At 40.6% G+C, this 22,264-nt stretch overlaps 1 protein-coding gene across 1 annotated transcript in view; it reads right to left on the reverse strand.

Moving 5' to 3' along the window:
• The window catches only part of LOC145444207 (structural maintenance of chromosomes flexible hinge domain-containing protein 1-like), a 53,872-nt gene that overhangs the window by 27,851 nt on the left and 3,757 nt on the right, over positions 1 to 22,264 (reverse strand). The window contains exons 3-28 of the mRNA XM_080322142.1: positions 22,029 to 22,193; positions 20,807 to 20,889; positions 19,359 to 19,492; positions 19,152 to 19,302; positions 18,174 to 18,293; positions 17,432 to 17,543; positions 17,304 to 17,367; positions 16,923 to 17,016; positions 16,112 to 16,322; positions 15,198 to 15,303; positions 15,039 to 15,135; positions 14,811 to 14,969; positions 14,344 to 14,472; positions 14,169 to 14,282; positions 13,506 to 13,695; positions 10,644 to 10,835; positions 10,001 to 10,139; positions 9,807 to 9,935; positions 8,835 to 8,934; positions 8,199 to 8,337; positions 8,006 to 8,130; positions 3,997 to 4,140; positions 3,736 to 3,850; positions 1,738 to 1,850; positions 499 to 644; positions 231 to 435 (exon numbers count right to left, since the gene is read on the reverse strand). Of these exons, the coding sequence (XP_080178268.1) occupies positions 231 to 435; positions 499 to 644; positions 1,738 to 1,850; positions 3,736 to 3,850; positions 3,997 to 4,140; positions 8,006 to 8,130; positions 8,199 to 8,337; positions 8,835 to 8,934; positions 9,807 to 9,935; positions 10,001 to 10,139; positions 10,644 to 10,835; positions 13,506 to 13,695; positions 14,169 to 14,282; positions 14,344 to 14,472; positions 14,811 to 14,969; positions 15,039 to 15,135; positions 15,198 to 15,303; positions 16,112 to 16,322; positions 16,923 to 17,016; positions 17,304 to 17,367; positions 17,432 to 17,543; positions 18,174 to 18,293; positions 19,152 to 19,302; positions 19,359 to 19,492; positions 20,807 to 20,889; positions 22,029 to 22,193 (3,476 nt within the window). The remainder of the gene's footprint in view (positions 1 to 230; positions 436 to 498; positions 645 to 1,737; positions 1,851 to 3,735; positions 3,851 to 3,996; positions 4,141 to 8,005; positions 8,131 to 8,198; positions 8,338 to 8,834; positions 8,935 to 9,806; positions 9,936 to 10,000; positions 10,140 to 10,643; positions 10,836 to 13,505; positions 13,696 to 14,168; positions 14,283 to 14,343; positions 14,473 to 14,810; positions 14,970 to 15,038; positions 15,136 to 15,197; positions 15,304 to 16,111; positions 16,323 to 16,922; positions 17,017 to 17,303; positions 17,368 to 17,431; positions 17,544 to 18,173; positions 18,294 to 19,151; positions 19,303 to 19,358; positions 19,493 to 20,806; positions 20,890 to 22,028; positions 22,194 to 22,264) is intronic.

Genomic DNA, 22,264 nt, shown 5'->3' on the forward strand with positions numbered 1-22,264 from the left:
AATTGTTATTGCATTTCTAATGCCGAATTCACTGGTAACCCTCAAGCCTATCCCAAAATTACTTTTTAAGATACAAATTCAGAGTGTAAAAAGCAGGTAGTTTGGTTGAGTACCTCTGGACTAGAGTATGTATGCAAAACCTTATTGAGTACTCCGAAAAAGGAGTGCGTGTCACTGACCCCCTCTATATATCACATCTTTTGCCGAATTTACTCGCAGGTCTGACTTACTTCGATCGATTTTTTGACCAAAGCCTCGTCCAGGCCGTCGGCCGTTATTTTGACGAGGTCAAGTTGCGCTTCCTTTACCGCAAGCTGATTTCCGAGCGTATCGTGGAGAGTTACCGAAATCGGGCCTGACCTCATCACCCCCAACTGGGTGTCCTTATCCCCGAGCACGACGCACCGTATCGACGCTGGCTCGCCGGCAAACGGTCTGCGAAAAGAATTGTCGGTCGGTCATTTTACAAATTTTTTCCTCGAATCTCAAAAACCTCACTTGATGTTGAAAGAAAACTGGACCGTGTTCATTCCAGAGTACAAAATCTCGCAGTACATCGTGTCGAGGGTGTTTTTCGGCGCTTTGATGTCTGGCAGTATGCCGTTACGTAACACGTTCGCGGACACGTTCTTGGTCCAGTTCACCTGAAATATCGGATCATCTATCGAGCACCGATGCCTTAAATTGAGCGCTTGTGACTTTATGATTGAAATTCTTTTTCCACGAACAATCGCTTCGAAATTCTGCTGGCCGAGAAACTAACCAGCAGTCTACCCGCCAGGGTTTTAATGTCTCGAGTCGTAACTCTTAAAAATGGAAAATGACTCGACTTGAATCAATTTGTGTTGTTGACTCGACTTGTGCCCGAGTCATGCGCATGACTCGACAAATTCTATAAAACTCATTAAGTCCCTCTATATCAGGACTGATAGTTGAAAAATAGGCCAGGAAACTGTTTTTTATCTGTTTGAATAGACATTTTTGTAATGAGAAAACAGAGTATACTATGAATTCGTAATCCACTCATCCGTCATTGTGGTTATCACTCTACATAACTCGTGTTCTGATCTAAGTATTTGAATTCTTGTGGTCGCTAGAGCCTATATTTTCACATAGTTGAACGTCATTAGTTACAGAAGAATTTGTTCTTATCAAATCAACAATACGAAGTTATTCAATCATGTAATTCTGAAGTTCTTTACCCATATGGCTCGTTCTTGTCATTACAAATGCCGCACACTTGACATTGCTAGATGCCGATATGTATTGCCAACTAGTTCCGTAAAAGGCGAAGGTCTCCGCACAGCTGATCCATATTTTTCACAGCTGTAACATATGTGCCCCATTTCGGAAAAATTCATTCGCAACTCTCGAATAAAACACGGCCGGCGCAGACGCGGAGCAAAGAATGAAGCGTGTGCGCGAGTGGTGCCGCGTCTGAATATTTTATGTGTGACCTACGCTTAACACTATGACTCGGACTTGACCCGTGAATTGAAAATGACTCGACTCGACTGAGTCAAATGAACTCGCGAGTTGCATGGTTCACAAAAAAAATTTCAGCGACTCCGACTACGTCAAGACAAAATTCTGTGGAACTCTCACTTCGCCGCCCTATAATTCCCGGCCAAAACTAGCAAGCCCCCCCCCCCCCCCCCCGCAGACTAGCTCGACTGTCATCGAGCATCTCGTCAAACTTTCGAGTTAATATCGGCAGCGAGAAACGCGTGTCGCTACCTTCATGCAAGAACAAATGGTTCTCGTCAAATCCACTTCGCGCTTTCCTTCGTCGAGCAGCCGGAAGCTTAAATTCGACATGACTTCGCCCGCTTGCCAATAGATATCCGAGCCTGAATCGAAAATGAAAAACGAAATCGGAACAATCGTGAATACGGTCGCATGCAGCCCCTTGTATCGAGGTAACAGAAGGGCACTTGTCACAGGCTGCAAAATACGGGTGGTTTTTAAATTTATACAGCTAATTTCATTGGGTAGACTAAATTTTTCGACTCGAGATTTCGCATTATTTGTGTTCCTTTTTATGGTATTTCAAGCTAAAAAGGATGACAAATTGACCAAAAGGGGGACATTTGGGAGACGAAATGACTTTTCTGGAAAGAGGAGGACAAATCCTCCTGAATGAGGACATATTGTCACCATAGGTAACAGGTAACAGGATATATTTTGGGAAATTACTCAATTTGAAGTTTCATCAGTAGGGCCAGTTTTTGCAACTTTTTTTACAGCTTCCGGCAGCTTCCTAAATACTCGTAAGACATGCAGAATGCTATTTCAAGCTGTTTGAAGGAATCTTATAGTGCAACTTTTTGCAACTTTGCAACGAAAGTATTTTCGTTTTTGGTGAAATACACGGCCAAATTCGACTGAAACACCGTAAATCAGCACCGAAGTAACGCTTTTACAAGTATTTCGGGAGCAGAGCCGGAAAATTGACCTTTTTTTTTAATCAAGCGAACAAAATGTGGTCAAAATGCAACTTCTGCAACTTTTTTCAAAAACAAATGCAACTTTCCACGGAGTTAACTGCAACAAAAACTTGCCCTAGTCATCAGTCATTCAGTTTTGCCTGCACGCTCTGTTAACTCTCGCTAGCGATTACGTTTTTAGAGTACTTGCCCTTTTACTTAAACAAAATCAACCAGTTTGTTGATTTTGCTAAGTAGAAAGTACATAGCGTACGAGTGAAATTATCATGACAACTGGTGAAAGGACCCCTTTATCATGGTAACTGAGAATTAGTCTCTGAATCGCAACTAGTTGTGCCAAGTCACGTCAGTTGCGAAGATACATTTGCAATTTCGGTCAACAATGACCCATCGAACAAATCTACTTTTCAAAACTACTCACTCATACTCAAGTACTTTTCATAGCTTTCATTTTCTACTTCCATTTGAGGTGGGGCGTGTAATTCAGTAGAAATTTACAGCATAAAGTCTACTTCTAATTGAACAGCTTCTTGGAGGTACAGAATTTCAATATGCAATTGAAAAGCATATTCATATTGAAATGAACCTGAATATTTTCGGCTGGCACTCGTCAGGGGTAATCGTCAGCAACTAGTTGAGAATTATCAAGAACATCGATTGCTGATATACGATATTCGGGTTCATTTCAATATGAATGTACTATTCACTTTTAATATATAATTTATTTAAAAAGTCTTTTTTTTTTCAAACTTTACTGGCTACCACATGAAATTGTTGCCCACAAAAACGATGCAAAACTAATGTGACGCAATTCAAACCCGTAGAAGCCAAGTTTTTTGAATTTTTCGTTGATATTTCTGGGATTACTCATCGATGCTTTGCTTTTACCTGTTGGAATTGAGCCAAAATTGTCGTGCAAGGTTTCTTCAGACAACTTGACAATTTTATGGGGTAGCCAGCAAAAATTTGAAAAAAAAATGCTTTTAATATTTTTATATGAAATTCAAAATTTTCAAACTTCTGCCGCCTCACTTCTACTGGTTGGAATCGAGTTAAATTTTGTGTGGAACGTTTTTTTTAGCCAATTGCACAATTTTAGCTAATAGCCGCAAAAATCTGAAAAAAGTTATTTTGAAACAGCACACAACACATAGTGATCCATGGACAATCGGACATAGGTACGGTTAAAAAGTCAAACAGAATGTTTTAAATTCAAATATCGCGACAGATCCACGATTATGTCCTCGAAATTGGCGACCTTGCTTTGCCAAACACATCTATGACAAACCTGATTTGACTTTTGTCGCCTCCTGCTTGTCGGTGAAGGGGTCCACGTAAAAAACTTCGATTGCGGTCACTTCGCTAGACGGCTTCACCACGAACGAGCACGATATGTGACCTATCTAAGAAAACGCTTACGCTTACGGGAGTGAGCTATAACTGTGTAATTATAATTATAATCTAATTTCAAAAAAAATGTTGCTATAATTCTACTTCTAATTCAATTCGGTAAAGCTAAAAATTTTCGAGTCCAACTCAAGGGTCTTACCTCTGCCATGCCCACCGCGGACACCCGCGCCGTGATGGTCTTCTCCACTTTCAACCTCTTCAACGCGATGCGGCCAGACAAAGTACCGCGGCCTCCAGTAGCGCAATCGGTCGTCATCTTGCTGACGCCGGTACTGTGCGGAAACTAAGGAAAGAGATATCACATGGGGGCACACTGGCGTTTGGAAGTGCACGAAAAAGATGAACACGGTTGACATGCTGTCCTTATCTCTCAGATTTGGGGCAATGTCTGATAGACTTACGTTATCATTAGGGTGTTTTTTTTTTGACATGTCAAAATTTGTTAAAATTTTGTCAAAATTGTAGCGTTAGGTTAAAATTTGTCAAAATTGTTCATAAAGTCGAATTTTTTTTTGACGTCTCTATTTCGTTTGTATCGTAGATTTTGCACAGTCGGTGAACGTATCATTTGATATTTTACAGCTGGTAGATATTTTACAGCTACTTTATAGGCCTACTGTTGTAAACGGCTAATTGTCTGCTCATACTGAATCATCAACGGTCAAATAAAACAAATAGGTGGACAAGGTATTATGGTCAATGTACCGCAATAACCTAACTGGGGCATCATTCTTATATTGAGAAGCGCATGATGAAAAATTGTATTAGACAACATTGTCAGAATGAAGCAACATGGTGTGTCACCAGCAGTATACGCACAACTTGAGTGTTGTCAGCCAACGACGGCTGCTGTTGAACGTCCTTGGCAAGTAAGGACATGCACTTTCTACCCAAGAATGTAGGAAAGTATCTCTCGTTGTACTACAAATTTTTTCAATTATTTCCACCATAATACATATTGCAACCACTGGAATTCTTCATAGGGCCAGATTTCGTTAAAATATTGTTTTTTATATGTACAAAGTTGCCTGTTTCTATGCCAAAAACGTTTTTTCAGGTCAAACTACTTCGTTGGGACAGCCAGTTCCAACCGGAAATGTAGATAATTGGTACAATTTTGACATTATTTGAGAAAACACCTAATTTGCATACGTTAGGTCAAAATTTAGTCAAAATTCAGTTTTTTTAGGTCAAATAAAGTCAAAATTTTGATTTTTTAGGTCAAAATTTTCATTTTTTAGGTCAAAAAAAAAACCGCCCTAGTTATCATACATATCTCTCAGGTTTATCCTCATTTTTGACTTATGTCCTTATTTTGTGCCTATGTGCAGCAAGAATGTTCTTATTTTCTGACATTAATACTTCCGACATTTTACACTCCACCCCTGACGGGTTACCAACGAATTCAACACGCCAAATTTGGCACTTAGTGATTTTCGCAGTAGAAATTCAATAACTACTATTATTATGAAAGCTACACAAAAAATAGTGCATTAATAAATTCAAAAACGAATTGTGATATACGGCACTTAGTGATTTTTGGCATGTCAATGGCTAGGTTAAGGGTTAGGTTAGGATTAGAGGCCGCCCAGTACCGAATTCAATGGTAACCCTCCTGGTGCCTTCTTCCATTGCCAAGCAATTTCGGGAACGCACATTGCGCAATTTCAGAAGACAATACACACGATACTAAGAAAAACGGTACACCATTGTAGTCGCGTTGGGCGAGGAAGGAAATGCATTGGATTTGGTCGGGAAGGAAACGCAATTGCACCTACTAACAGCAATTGAATGCGTTCCTACTCGGGTGCCCGTTGAATTCGATGCGACAAAACACCAATCGAATGCGAAGATATCAAATTGCTAGCGAAGGGGTTAATTCAAGAAGAAATTCACGGGATGGAATTCAAGATCTCTGGTGGCTTGTGACGGCACATTTCAATGCTGTCATCTAGTGGATTAAAGGTAATTTTAGCAAGAGCTGCCAGCTGTAAACTCCTCACTTAAATGCCAAAGAACTAAAGCATCTTGGACATGATAACACTGGTCGACATGATTTTTGTTTTTTGGGCAAAATGATGACTACGAAGTCAATTTTCGTACGCTGATTACGAATATGAAGTCACTTTTATCCTATCACGTCAAGATGTTTTAAAATCTGTGATTTAAAATTTTGCATTTTATTGCTAAAAACAGCCTGTTCTGTGACTTATTCCTAGCTGCTGGGTCATAGATATAACCATTGTGACGTCATCAGGGGTGGTCAAAGTACTTACCACAGGTACTCAAGTAGAAGTAGAAGTAACGGCGTCAATTTCTACTCAAGTAGAAGTAAAAGTAAGTTCTTATAAGTATGTAAAATAGTAAATATTCTAGGCCTGGTTTTCGATATAGGTAGCAATTTATTATTATTTCATCCTTTCAAGACATCACAATGCTGCGATACAATGAAAAGATAGGAAGGCGTCAAAACGACTTGAAGTAGTCTTTGAAATCAGACACCCACCTGGGCCTAAGCTATATAAAGTTGAATCAAGCTGAACTAAATAACTTGGTCATAAATTTGAATTTGCCAAATTAATCTGCTCTTATTGTAGGTTCCAGATTAAAAGCCAAACATATACTTGGCCCTGATACCACTGCTGCTTGGTATATGCATCGTGATAGTGAATTCACACGCTTCTTTGCCTCCGAACCCTCTTTAGTCTATTGTGTCGATGTTCACGGTCTCAGAGACATTGGGAACTGTGAATTGCCCCTCTTTATTTATGCACCAAGACTAAAAGCTGTTTGGTGGCACAATACAATCAATATGCTTCTATCCCTGTAGCTGGTACAACTGGTATTAAGGGGTCTTACGAGAATATCAAACTTTTGATTTTAAATTAGGAATATGGTACTGGTAGGCCTACTCAAACCACTCAAAAGTGTAAAGTTTCCGTTGAATTTCAACTCATAAATATGCTACTGGTTCAACTGTCCATAACAACAACGTATCCATGTTTTATGCGTGAATGGGACAGTAGAAATCATTGAATTAAACGTAAGCGGCCAATGAGGGAGTGTTTTACACCAAACTTTAAAATATTTCGGAGCCTGCTCTTATCTAATGTTGTATTTCCACCATTATATATTAAACTGGATCTCATGAAAAAGTTTTTAAAGGCTTTGATCAAAGAGAGTGCATGTTCTAAATACATTCACGAAAGGCTTCCGTACGCGAGTTAATACAGTAGACTGAGTAGAGAGTGTATTTATAGGACCTCAACTCAAAACACTCACCAACCCCCCATTTCTTATTAGGAAGGCGGATTTGGAAAAAAATACATGACTCTCTTTCATTGAAGTAGCATCTAAATTTCTTGAAAATAATAAGGATCCTGATTATTTGGAGGGTTTAGTTCAAGATAATAACACCTCAAATCCAGTAAAGTAAATTGAGAGCTTTGTAGGATGAGTTTCGTATCATATACGGACCGAAACGGGCATAAGCGCCCTTGATACAGCCGTTTTTGAGTAAAATTTTTATTCTTATTTTTGCGAAAAATTGTGACGTGATGAGTGAATTCTGACGGCAAATTCGGAATCAGCATCGTCAAATTAGGTAAACTCAATTAATCGTTCTAAAAAAACAGAAAAAAAAGTTGAAAAATGTCGACCAGTGTAATCAATCGTACTGACGTAAGCGTCTCACACTATATACAACCTATCTAGCTCGATTTGTAATTTGGTCAGCAGGAATGGCTATCAAGACCAATGACCACTTCTGACTATAATAGAAGTCTGATTATGTCCATGCAAATGATGACAAGCACTTTTTAGTGTAATGATCACACGGCCTATCATGCTGCATGATGAAATGATGGGCAGATATTAACTAATACTCGGTCAGCAACAAAGTAACTCTACTTTTGACAGCAACCAAGTATGTTTTTATTTATACTACATGTACTATACTTCTGTTTCATTTTTACTATTCCCACTTTCACTACAGAATCAGACTTAAATCCAAAGTGAGATTTGAAGAGGCATTGCTAACAATGATAGTCATTTTATTGAGAATTACATAAACTACTGTATCAGAGATATCATATCAACCCATCCATTATACAATTCCATTCATTGCCACATTCATCGCCAAACCATACCTTTGCCTGGACAGTGATATTAGGCGCCAGGGTCACATTTCCCGCACTGTCCACGACAGCCACGCCCAACGCGACGAGAGACTGATTTTCCACTTCGAATCGAAACTGGTCCGGCGACTCGGAATCTGCGAAAGCCAAAAAAGCTGAATCGTTTTCGGATAAAAAAAGCGTACACAAAAAATATGAAAAATACCGGGCTCATACGCGGTTTCCACGCCGTTTGTAAAGACGGAGTCGATTTTGATGGCTTTGGGCGGTCCAGGCAGCAGACGGATCTTAATCGTTTGCGACTCTCTGGCAAGGCCCGGTAATATCACAGTGATGGAAAAATTCTGAACGAAACAACGGTCTTTCATCGTATGGCGAAGGTACCAGCTCAAAGCCGGCGTCAAACTTGAGTTTATTCAATTTCTATCTAAATTTAACCACAGAATTACCATACACTCAATACAATCGCCAGAAGATGGTCGCTTTCAGAGCTCAAATTTTATTGATTTTTAGCATAAGCGGACGAATCAGGATTTTCAATTACATGAAAATTTGGGATTTTCCACTGAAAAATGGGGATTTATATGCCATCCAGATTTTTTCGAGCCTGAATTCAAAATTGCTACCCAGAGCGGGAAGAATACTAATTCCTAAACTTGAGAATCTTTTCATCTGTGATTCAGAGACAGTTCACAGAAAAATATTGCGAATTTGCCGGGATTACCAAAGCCGAGCGCCGAATGCGACCGAATAAAAGATATATATCTGATAGAATTGCACAAGTTCAAAGGTCGTCCCGAATGCACAAAGTGTAAAGTGGGATGGTACCGGTATCCAATACCTTTCCGTGTTGCGAAGACACCTCCCCCAAAACCACGACGTCTTTGATGGTGACCTCGCTACCCTTGTAATTCAAGCGCGAATATTTGATCTCGAGATCGCTGCAAAGAAATTGAGGATTGATAAACTTGTGAGGGATGTAAGATCAAAGGATCAACGACCATCTACCATTACGATACATAGTTTTGTATGCGTAAAATGACTAGACTCGAGTCAATCGTTCTATTCACTCGACTTGTACTCGAGTCATTGTGCATGACTCGAACCAAGTCATATGACTCGAAACTAGGACTGGCAAGACAGACATTCCATTGTAACTTCGAGGAATAGGAAATTCGCCACATTATTGGTATTTCGTCTAACAGTCCTGATACTTTGAAAAGTGGGCCAGAAACTGTTAAGACTGAGGAAAATTACGATATTATGAATGCGAGCCATTTTATATCACTTGAGCAGAGTCTAAGGAAGTGGGTTGAACTGGATTGAACTCAAAACTGAACACAATGACTTGGAATCGGACTAGACCCTCTAGTCACTGACTTGGATTCAGACTTGGATATGAATAGAAAATGACTCGAGTCAAGACTATAAAGTGAGATTGAATTGTGACTCCGCACCCTGTGACTTGGTTACAACCCTCGAATGAATTTATCGACGAGAATAAGTTACTATATAATTTTGTACTGCGGATGCATTGTACGTTAGTGGAAATGAAATATCTATGAAGTTGGTATCAATAAAACAACATTGTCAGAAAGTTTAACGAAATAGGCATGATCGAAAAGATACCAAATTGTTTTATTATGATATAGAGCCAGCGTTATATTCTTTGGGGTCGCATAAAAGGTACATATTCTAACTCTACACGTCATTCGCACTGTTACACACAGTTAGTACCCAAATATAGGCTACCAAACTCAATATCATCAAAATAACCTGGCGTAAAGTAGGCCCACACAAAAAAAAGACTCACTCGGACTGCAACACCGCCTTGTACTCGCCACAATTGGTAGTGGGACGCCCGTCGCAATCCTGCAGCTCTAACGGTACCTCGAAAGGCTCACCGATACGCAGCGGAGACTGTAACATACCCACCATGAATCTGACAAAACAAAGACGCCGTCACGCATGCGTACCGCGTATGGTCCAGCACAAGGGAAGGAATACTTGTAAGGCGGCGCTTCGGTGATGGAGAATTTGAGATCCAGCTTGGGCAGGCCGCGTCCGTTCTTGTACGTGTACACCCCGGTTTCGGCCAGAACCGTTCGAATTTGTATTTTGTACTCTCCCAATTCCTTCAAGTTCTCTGAAAAGACGTCGCTTCGCTACTATCGTATCAATGCTCATTACAGACACTGCAACTCTCGCCAAAGGTGGCCACTGGCCATTCACGAAGCAGTTTAACTTGCCTTGCCTTCAAAATCCCTAATTCTACCGGCAATGGCACAGAAATTTATGACATCACTTATAACACCACTTTTTAGTAGTTTCGACACGCCTTTGACATCGACACCTCTACTTCTAAATAGTAGAAATTTTCAGGTTTACTTCGAATTCCACCTCAAGTAGCTTGCCGTGTCTTGAAAATGGCTACTGCCAGTTGAAATCAAGCAGATATTTACGGCGTTAATTTTGATTCCGCCCAAAGTAGTTCTATTTCTGCTCGAAGCAGAAACTGACTGCGTCATTTCCACTTCAACCCGAAGTAAATTTCCCATTCCTTTAAAATTGTCACTTTTACTTGTAATCGAACAGAAATTTACGAGGCAGCTTCCACTTTCACTTGAATATCAACGGCACTGGCACCCACCCATCTTTTTAAACCAGTACGGCCACGAGCGTCCGTGCGACGTGATGTGGCTCGCGATCTCCTTGGTCTGCTTCGTGTCGGGAGACGTGTGCAGCAGCCTCTGCTCGACGAGCAGCTTTTTGGCGCCCGCGTTCGTCGGAAGTTTCTGGATCGATTCGCCTTTCCTGTTGTGGATCTCCAGTCTCATCGCGCCTGAATCAAAGATCGTAACGTACAGACAGACTTCCTGCTGTGTTTCACAGATCATTTTCGATGTACGACAGGGCCATGAGCCTTATTCGGTGGCACGGAAAAAATTTCTCATCTCCATTGCAAAAAAATTAATCTAAGAAAAACACTAAAGCAGCAAATAGCCATGACATTGCTGTCGCCTTTCCCATCCACATATCGTTGTTGTCGCTGTCCTACTTCTAAAGACGACGCACAGTGTTTTGTGTATTCAACTTGACATGCGGTTGCTTCTGTTTAACACTAAACTAACAATAGGGGTGTTCAAAAATGACCTTTTTCTCAAATCGGTACCGGCTGCCTGATAAAATTGTTAGGTTACCGAATTTAAGCCTACACGCCAAATTTGGTTCAATTCCAGCCAGTAGCCGCATTACTACGGGAGAAGAAAGTTTATATTTATTATATATAAATATACAACAAAAAATTTGAAAATTTTCTGTTCTCCCCATGAAAGTGTTGGGTTGTCTATAGAAACGATGTTCACCAAATTTGGCTCAATTCCAACCAGTGGAAGCGGAGTTATTGGCGTCGAAAAATTTGGATTTGGAAAGAATAGTATTTACGGTAGGTACCACTATAATAAATAATTAAAGAATCGGTCACCTTAAATACTATTTTATTCATAATCCAAATTTTTCGTCGCCAATAACTCCGCTTCCACTGGTTGGAATTGAGCCAAATTTGGTGAACGTCGTTTCTATAGACAACCCAACACTTTCATGGGGTGAACAGAGAATTTTCAAATTTTTTGTTATTTATCTATATATAATAGAAACTTTCTTCTCCCGTAGCAATGCGGCTACTGGCTGGAATTGAACCAAATTTGGTGTGTAGGATTAAATTAGGTAACCTAACAATTTTATCAGGTATCCGGTACGATTTGAGAAAAAAGTCATTTTTGAACACCCCTAACAGACAATTAAGACAAGCTCCACCATTACATTAAGTGAATACGTAATAAATAATTAATTTACCATTATGTTTTTTGTGTGCACTTCATTTATGTCACTCCATCATTCCTACCACTGGCTACTGTATAAATCAGTTTCAACCAATATCTTTTTGTATTTTTTTAAAAGGTTGAAAAATTTTTCAAAAGTTTTTAGAGGCGTCACAGTGTAGAAAAAGGGGTTGGGAATCCTGAGCCAGGATGATAATAATTTGAAAATAGAAAGTTGGTCGAAAATGCTGCAAACGCTACAAACACGAGAATAAATAACAGTAAATGAGACCGGCAATGCTGTTACTATAAAACCATCCGTATCTCGCTTCCAAATTACTCGATTTCTTGACAAAAGAACTTAAATTTTACTCTAGCGCAGTGGTTCCCAACGTGGGCGATATCGCCCCCCAGGGGGCGATTTGGCGGTCCAGGGGGGCGAAAACGTACGAAGGGGGCGACAGCGCGTTAAAACGGCTATATTGGAGTCCAGGACCGTAGCTGCCGCACCCCAAACCCCCAAATGGGATGGGGACCCGAGCTCAAAGGCGGCCCAAAATTTTTTTGTGAATTAACATAAAATATAGAGTATTATTTTGGAAATTTAAGCAACTTTCTCAAAAAATTTTCGCACTGCGCGCGATGTAACGGTGTCGAATATCTTGCTTATTGGATACCCTTCCCCCCAAGAAATAATACGCATGAGTTATAGAAATGGGCATCTCGGCGTCAGCCATTACCACGCCATGACGCAGCAAAACATATGAAATTTCAGGCCATGTAACATCCGATTCCGAGAAGTGTGCCAGAACGAGAAAACCTTGGCGGAAAAGGACTCCCTTTATGCTGACCGACTTCGATATATATACGATATACATTATACATATATGTTTAATTGTCCACAGGCACCTAAATGGCTGGCGCCAAATGTTCCTGTCCTGGCAATCAGAACCCCACAAAACAAATGCCATCCCGCAGGGAAAAATTAATTGCCAGTGCAGAAATACCAATTTGAAATCGTGTGCGTCTTTTAGTTTAGTACGTATGGGCGATTTGAATATCTTTTGACGTAGCAGACATGCCATCACGTGACGAAGTCATTATACCCACGGGGCCGCCCGAATATGTTTAATTATTATTTACGGGCCCTACATTTCCAAGACACCTCACTCAGCTCTAACGGTAAATCTGAATACATGAGCAGAGAGAGGATAAAAAATTGACAGCAATATATATGCAATTCCCGATCATATTGACCGATTCAAACATGAATGATAGAAATTTCTCGCGCTTCACGCGAATTAAGCCGACTAACTAAAGAGTCCTACAATTTTTGCTGAGAAGTAGCGGTAAAGAGGTGTCGGTGGAGGGGGTCTGAGGGGCGAAGCCCCCAGAAGTTTGGTTTATCACCATATGGGGGACCCAAGACCAACGTTTTTTTGGGGGGGCTGACGACGTGTTGTTACGGTCCTTTTGGAGTCAAGTCCGAGAAATGACCTTTTTTAGTCAAATCGCCGGTGATTACAGTTTGCATGCCCATTTTTCGGTTCCCAATATTTGGGGGGGCGATTATCGGTGGGGAGCTTGAAAAGGGGGCGATGAGTCGAAAAAGGTTGGGAACCACTGCTCTAGCGCCTAACAACATTTCAGGGTATATCATCTGTACCGGTGGCAATATCAAAGGCACTCACCGATAGTAACGTTGCCTTGCCGAGATTCTCCGTCCGTTACGTCGTTACCCTCGGGCCAGGACAGGTCGACGTAGAACGGCAGCTTCCCTTCTTCGTCGTCGACATACGGCTGAACTTCCGCGGAAGTGGCGGACCGGTCCAGCTTCGACAGCGGGAACCGTCTGGCCTCGCCGTAAATAGCGGTCGGCTCCTGTGCGAGAACCAAACAAATATCACGCCCTGTGTTTTTCACCAGCCTAACCTATTATTAGTATTAGGACTTTTTGCCATCCAAGCACAAGGGCAGAAACCAGAGGTGGCCAACAGCAAAGTACTCCTACTTTTTGTGAGTACTTGAGTCTTTATCGCACTACTTACTTGCATTCATAATATGGTAATTTTCCTCACTCCTATCAATTTCTGGCCCTATTTTGCCAGTATCAGGACTGATAGACGAAATAATAATAGTGCGGTGACTTTACTATTCATCGAAGTTACAATGAAATCTCTGTCTTGGCAGTCCTGATCTTAAGTAATATGACTTGGTTCGAGTCATTACCTATCGAGTCAATACACAAATTGACTCGAGTCAAGTCGAGGCACGACTCGATACATTATAATTTACAACCTTGGTACTGCCCGACTTGTTACCAACACCAGGCGCGGCATAGTGTCATCACAAACCTGAATTATTTCCACTTCGCCGCCCACCGCGTAAATATCTCCGTCGTGCCGCCCGCTGAGAATGAACCTGTTGATTTTCCCATACAGCACCGGATACGTTTTCTGTGTCCGCACCTGTACACAGCCCGTATCGTTACAGGTTCGGTAACCCATTACCAGAGTATGCACGGCTCACCAGCTGCCCCCTTTTGTGAACTTTCCCTCCCCATTCGATTGCGGCGTACGCAGAGAACGTGCCGGACAGAGACTTCCGAGCTCCCGGATCGGAATTTGTGAAGCACTCGATAAAATTGAGAAATTTGACCTGAATACAAAAAACGGTATTCGAACTCAAGAAAAGTTTTTTCAGCTCGAGTTGCCAACTGAACCAGCGTTGATTTAGAACTATTTCAGTATTTCAATGTCTAATTCAAACGGAACTGAAGTTCTCAAATTTATCAAGTAGACAGTCGCATAACCATATGACCAATTTATTTTCAGAGTCTAGTGATATTTCGATGATTTCTTCTTGCCACAGAATCAAAAGCATGCGACAAAGGGCTACGAATGTTCAACCTGTGGCGTTGTCACAATGTATTGTGTCATATTTATTGTTGAACTGACTGGTCGAACGAAATGTGCCTCTGAATTTTTTAAGCCGACCTGTTTATCGTATTTCTCGTGGCACTCTCTCAGCCACTCCATAAATTGCTTCTGGATCTGGGCCCGCTGCACCTGGCCGGAGATAACTCTCGAAAAAACGGTGCCGCGCTCGCGCAGTTTGCCTTCCAGGTCGATGAAGGTCAATTTGTTTGTCGAAACCTGCCGCGAATGTGACAAATTCGGTGAAAATTCTCAAAATCCCAATCTCAAACGGAGACGAAACGCAACCTGAAACGCGTCGTTCGCGAAAAGGCACCCCGATATTCGGTAGAAGCATTCGTTGGGCGTATTGCCTCTCTTCTTTGGCATTCTGCACCATTCGAAGCTGAGAGAAATTGCGAATTTTGAAGATGTAAAAACGGTGATTTTGAGATTCAAAGTTCCTACTCGTGCACTGTGGTGTATGGGATGAGTCGGCCGTTCCAAAAGCATTCGAATATCGGCCGTCTGCCTCTGGCAGGTAACGCATCGTACCTGCATTCATCGTCGTCGTCTGAATAGAAATTAGATTCAGGTTAAGATTATTCTCACGCAGATGCTCAAATGGTGGTTGGTGGTACAGAACTTGAAAATTGCATTCATATCCATATCCAAAATGCCATTATTACAAACTCAAAGACTTTTCAGGCGGCCCTCATTGAGAGTTATCAAATTAATCAGGCTTAAAAGTGAAATCAAGACAGCAACTATGACATAACGATCACAATTACTGACCATGAAGTGTTCTAGTTTTAATAAACGTGTTCCTACAATGGATATTGTGATGAAAGCATAGACACTGCAAAATAGGTACTTAAATCACAGATCAAGCTTGTGGGTTATAGTAAACTCTGCTTAAAGCCATAATGGAAGACCGATATCATATATTTTTGTCAATAAACCAATATCTCTGCCGACATCAGAGTGTTACACTGTGTGACAGTATCTTATAATCAGCCGAGTAAGAAACTAGTATTTCCAGACGAAAAAGACGTATATGCTAGTTCATGAAACAGACTTCTCTGCGTTAGATTAGGGACATTCGTATTCGGTTTTGAAAAGCCCAGATTTGGATTCGAAATAGCAGTATCCGCCTTGCAGGTTGCTTACATACGGTATTAGCCTATAAAAGCGAATTTTGCGCCATCACAGCAATCCATTCTCCAAACTAATTTTGCGTTACTGCATTGATTACTTGTACGGTCACGTAATATCAATTTTCGTGATGTCACAAGAATTCTTAACACTAACACTATGTTACCGGTTTGCTTATTCATCATATCGGCAATTTTCATGACATTTCATGACGCAATGCATATTACCGTCCGCGTGGCTGTCAAGTGGATAAGTCTCCTTCTCGAACAGAAACGGGTGATATCGGATCGAGCCTTCGACGACACCGACACCGCCGTCTGTCCTGGCTTTAAACTCAAAAACGTCGCTGGCGCTCTGCAGATAGCGAGACTCCAAGTCATCCTGGATGTCGCGAAGATTCACGGTCGTGCAGCGCTTGCCTTTTTCGTAAAGCGAAACCTACGCATCGACAAGAAGTTATGTTCACTTTCCGGGCGGCTATTCATCAAGATGGGAATCGCACTTTCAAAATTACTAAAGGCAACCAAATTGTATCTTTCCGAAATTTCATTTTCTATTTCTACTCGATTGAATAGTATATTCATTTTAAAATGGACCTCAGTATCATCGGTCCAATAGTGTTCCTGCTTTCCCAATATGATTGGGCAGCAGATGTTATTTAAACAACTTTAAACAACATCATCGATACACTAATACTGGACTGACAAATAAATCACAAGTATCAATCGGGATCCTCTGATATGTTGTGGCGTGCTCACTTTGAGATTGACCCCTAATGTAGTCCTCAAGGGTGAATTGAAATTTCCACCAAACGTGAAACAGCATTTTCTTGTTTCATTAGCCATTAGCAACGACATGAAATTAGCTGACAACTTGCACAATGCTAATATCGGAGTCGGAAAAAAGCAAAAATTCTGAAAAACCGCGTTTAGAGTAACCACAGCGATGCCTCAAATAAACCGGCCGACTTTTCTAAGTCAGCTACACAAGCTAACTTTCCAAACCAAATACATTGCTGCAATCAACTAGGTATAATACCTTGATGTTTATCCTGGACCCTTTGTTGCGTCCCGCTCCGTTAGGCATCATTGTGTTACCATCTGGCCCGTGGATATAGTAATGGTAGATGTGTCTGTACACAATATAACAGTTGAAATTTTTAGCAGGTGCACCCCCGGACAGCGCACGTAACCCAACATTTCAATGAGACACCACAAGGGAGAACGGTTAATGAGATCAATTAGTTGAACTTCATACCGGTATGTGAAATTTAAATTGTGGGAAACCGCCATCTAAATGAATGTTCACAAACATCGATCAACCTGTAGTTATGAAAGATTTGAACATGCCGGCACAAAGGATGATTACGGCAATAAAAAAAACGTAGAAGATATGCGCCAAAACCGCTACTCTACTCACGCAAGCTGCCTCGTCCAAAGCGCAAACCCCTCCTTCATAAAATAAATGTGTTGCGGATCGATGGCTGCAAGAAAAAGTAACTCGTATCGGCAGACAAGGACCGATATTGAAGTGCACCGCTACCGTACCTGTGATAATAACGTACGTGAATCCGTTTTTCTCCCAGTTCATTTTTTCTTCGCGGGCGATCAACTGTCGGGTTACTTCGTCGTATTTTGATATGTGCGAGTAATCTCCTGCCTGAAAGGAGAAAAAAAAATGAGTGGCTATATATAGAGACCAGGGTAGCCAAGGCGGTTAGAGAGCTACTCCCATGAAATCAAATGTTTCCTTATTGCGTCAGAGACATAGTAGCGATCGACGCAGTGTAACTACATCATTTAACCTACAATTACATCACGGTTAAATTCTGAATTCGGTAACATCAAACACAATCACTTCAGAACCACTCAATTACAACGATTCTTTCTGTACCTAACATCCCTAGCCAAACCGGTCGAATTCACTCCAACATAGCTTTACCATATTTTGGGATTTGTAAAGGACGACACTTTTTACAAACCCGACTGGAAATCTACTGATTTAAAAATTTTCACGAAAATCCTTTTAAAAGGTCTGAATCGCAAAAGACCTACTCCAATATCCACATTACAGATTTCACGTTGTTTACGGCTTGTTTTTGTTGCGCCTGTCCTGTGGCCTGGCTGTCAAAGCTATAAAGGAGAACGAATTGCCAGAGAGAAGGACATCTAGGTATCCTCGGAGGACATTTCGATTTCCTTAACGATATATGGTAACCCCAGTCAAACATCACCGACGTGTTGAATGGAACGAAAATAACTGGATGATGTCAAGTTAACTGCTTCTCACCGTCCGATTTTTGATAAAACCGCTGTAAATAGTCTCGCGGTTAGCTTCTTTGCGCTTGAACTCGTCTTTAGAAAGGGTGAATTCGTGCACGTCGTGGGAGCCGACCGGTCGCGATATCACCTATTGATATAAACAGAAAGTATATTTATATCTATGCAGCCTACACGTCAGGGTTACCGAATTCCACAAATTTGGCCCTTTTTGGAGGCAGTTGGCCCCCAAAAAATCAATTTGGCCCCTTGGATCTTTATTTTCAATATTTGACCCTTCTAGGAAGCAGTTGAGACATGCCAACAAACTAGCTATTCAAATGAATATATCTCGCAAATTGAGCAGACAATGTTTATGCCAATGTCAAAGATTCAGTGGAAACACTGTAGAAGATTAAGATGCTGATTTGTTTTTGTAGAATGTGTTGGAATTGTAAATATAGATTTGTGAACAGGTGGACAAAAAAGCATGGAACATGGCTGGAAGCTAAGTAGCAGAAAAAGTATGAAGAAGAGTACCCTTATAGTACTTAATGATTGATAGAAATTTCAAAGAAAAAATTTCAACGTGACCGGAGAGTTTTTGGTGAAAAACCTAAAACTTGAGTATATAAGTTGAATAAGTTTCAAATGTAAAGGAACTATTCTCTCAATTTTTAATTAAAATTCATAAAATTTAATAACTCTCATACTATTGCACAAAAAGTTTTATTTTACAATGTTATATTTAGTTGGAAAAGGCTTGAAATGGTAGCAGCTATCGTAGTTGGATCCAGTGTAGTTGTAGGTATCTAGTTGATTTGGTGTCCTACAACAGTATCAACAATATCAGACTGGGATTCCAGGTGATTGCCAAAAGGTCTGCGGGTAATGTTGCGACGTTAGCCACGTTATCGAACAATTTGGCCCTTTTTCCGTCGCCGTTTGGCCGTTTTCTCAAAAGATGTCTGGCAACCCTGCTACACGTGGGATAGTTATCTATACTTACACGCGCCGAGCTGCCGATAAAAAACACGGCCTGCTTGCCGCCGACGCCAAACCAAGAGATGTCGCTGTTCAAAGATTTCGGCGCGCGATTCGAGGCGCGCCGTTTCTCGTAGGTGTCCGAATCCGCGTTCATCGTCGACTCGAATATATTACTGCAAAACCGACATCATGAACGTCGGAAGTTTAAAAATTCGACGCAAATGCTAACTCCCGCTTCGTTTCCTTCCTGTTGAATTTCGACAACCGGTATATCGCCCAGTTGTTGAGCTGCTTCGAGTTCATGCCCTTCCCGTTGTCCATCACGCAAATCGTGTGATTCCGGCTGTTGCTCTCGTCGAAATTCTGAAAACAGACGTGGTCAGTAATGAAGTACTCTTGGTTTTCCGAGTGCTCAAGTAGATCAAGTGGTCATGCTTTTAGACTACCTCCACTTTTACTTGACAATTTTTTAGGTAAAAGCACTTATGTTTTGGATTTTGTAAAGTGGAAAGTAGGTTTGCGAAATCCTCGCATCACTTTAAAGAGTAAAATCTCAAACCTCAAATTGATGGTTATTTGGAAGAAAGCGTTCTTAACGTCAGTGTGAAAAGCAACAGCTGCTCGACTTCCATCACAGGCGTTAATGCTCGCACAAAACCGTTAGCGATAATATCAATGCATAGCGTGGTTATTAAATTATCTGGAGTGCTATCGGTATGTCACTGAAAATCTTGTGAAAAAATGTCAGTATGCTGTACGTCAATAGTCACATCTATTTCTGTGTGTCTATGTTATGAATCCACGCACAGTAGGGATCTTCAAAAATGACTTTTTTTCTCAAATCTACTACTCGATAACATTGTTAGGTTACCTAATTTAAGCCTACACACCAAATTTGGTTCAATTCCAACCAGTAGCCGCATTGCTACAGGGGAAGAAAGCATATATTTATTATATAAAAATAAATAACAAAAAATTTGAAAATTTTCTGTTCAACCCATGAAAGTGTTAGGTTGTCTATAGAAACGATGTTCACCAAATTTGATTCAATTCCAACCAGTAGAAGCGGAGTTATTGCCGTCGAAAAATTTGGATATGAATAAAATAGTATTTACGGTGAGCCCCACTATAATCAATAATTAAAGAATTGGTCACCGTAAATACTATTTTATTCACAATCCAAATTTTTCGTGGGGTGAACAGAAAATTTTCAAATTTTTTGTCGTTTATTTTTACATAATAAATGGAAACTTTCTTCTCCTGTAGCAATGCGGCTACTGGTTGAAATTGAACCAAATTTTGTGTGTAGGCTTAATTTAGGTAACTTAACAATGTTATCAAGTAGCCAGTGCGATTTGAGAAAAAAATTCATTTTTGAAGAGCCCTAACGCACAGTTACCGCACCAAACGAAACTTTGGCATCAATGAATGGAAGCGGGAGTACAGTATGGTTATCAGCTAGGAACACCAACCACAAGTAAGGAGTCTATAAATATACAGCACTGTCAGCAGCGCCCAACAGAACACAGTTTCAAGATAATCGAGATTCATGTCTGACGCAACACATTCCAAATGCTTTGTTACGTCGCAAAGCTTAGTAGCCAAGTGAAAATTGCGGGAGGTCAAAAAAAACTTCAAACTCACAACTTTTGAATTGTTAAATCGTAACAAACATACCAGACTGACTTCGATGTCTCTAGTGCCCTCATTATCCACAGTTGCCGCTAATGCGTTGTCGATAAGCTCCGCAAAAGCGAAAGCTGTAAAGAAAGATTGAGATATTTCACTACATTTGTTGTTATACAGTGTGTGTATCAGCAGAGTTACAGCTCGAGTGGTACTTTGGCATTTAAATCAGTTCAGAGCTATCACCATAAATGAATTCGAATCTAACTGAATTTGAATTATTTGTCAGTCAAATGATCTTGAATCTAACTGAAATAACGTTGCTAGGATGACCACCAATGGCATTTATCACTTTATTTAACAATATGTGATAATGCTAAACCCATTCTTGTCAAAGGTAATTTTCTCACTAACATGTGAGACAGCGATGGGCAATTGGGCATGTATGATAATTACACCACCTTAGGCTACTAATGGTATGGAGGGACAGAATCTATCAAGGAATGTCTGTCAAGTATGTCGAGCATACCGTCAATAGGTGAAAGTTCATCTCCATCTTCTTATATTAATAACATCAGATCATATTTTCCAACTAAAAAGGATACTAATTGATCTCATGGCTGCAATAATGATGACAAATATGCTTGGCAACCATTACATCGAACAGATGTTTGTAATTGGTCAGGAATCCAATTATTGCAATACTGTAGTCTGTAAGCATCAAAATTAGACAAAGTGATTACGATGAACGATGATGGATTCATGCTAAGTATAAAACATTGACACTATTGTTTACTTCATATCTGAAACTCCTCCATTCCAATGGGCAGTTATCAAAAGTGTGGTGGAACTGAAGATTTATACAGTGGTTCCCAAAGTTTTCAGAGCGCAACCCAAATCGTGTGAGACCTAAGCCGTAAACACCAAGCATTACTACCTAAGCAAGGGTTTCCAGCGAAATCAAATGTCAGGCATATCTTACTAGGACATCGAACTGACTTGTGTAATACCAGGGTGGGCACACATTTTATGGTCAGGCCATAGTGCTTAAAAAACTTTGTCTAGGAGTGTCACATATTGGCTAGTACCCAACACAGTGGACTTTGAAATATACAGTTTCCAGAGAAGACATCACAGTGAAAAACTTGATATATTTTCAAGAAAAACTACACTTATTAAACGGTCGCTATAGAGCAGCCACGATATAAATGTATATCCTTAAAGTCAAGTCACTGGTTTACTATGAGCGATTTGCTGTTACTCTCTCACTCACGCAAGGGGTTGACTTGTCCAGCGCTGGCATAGTATTCATAGATTCCGCTCTTTATCAATGTGTCATAATGCGGCTGAAAATCAATCTTCTCCGATACCGATGCCGGTAGCGCTTGAGTACGATGTTGTAAAATGTATAGTGTGTCTTCCGGTTCAAGAAGTTCAACTGCAAGTAGAATTGACAAAATATGGCATTTAATAAAATATCTACAAAACAGCAGTTAACCCATATCAAAT

Source organism: Botryllus schlosseri, chromosome 8 (genome assembly GCF_051294905.1).
Source record: "Botryllus schlosseri isolate E-star chromosome 8, Bs_hap1, whole genome shotgun sequence".
NCBI lineage: Eukaryota > Metazoa > Chordata > Ascidiacea > Stolidobranchia > Styelidae > Botryllus > Botryllus schlosseri.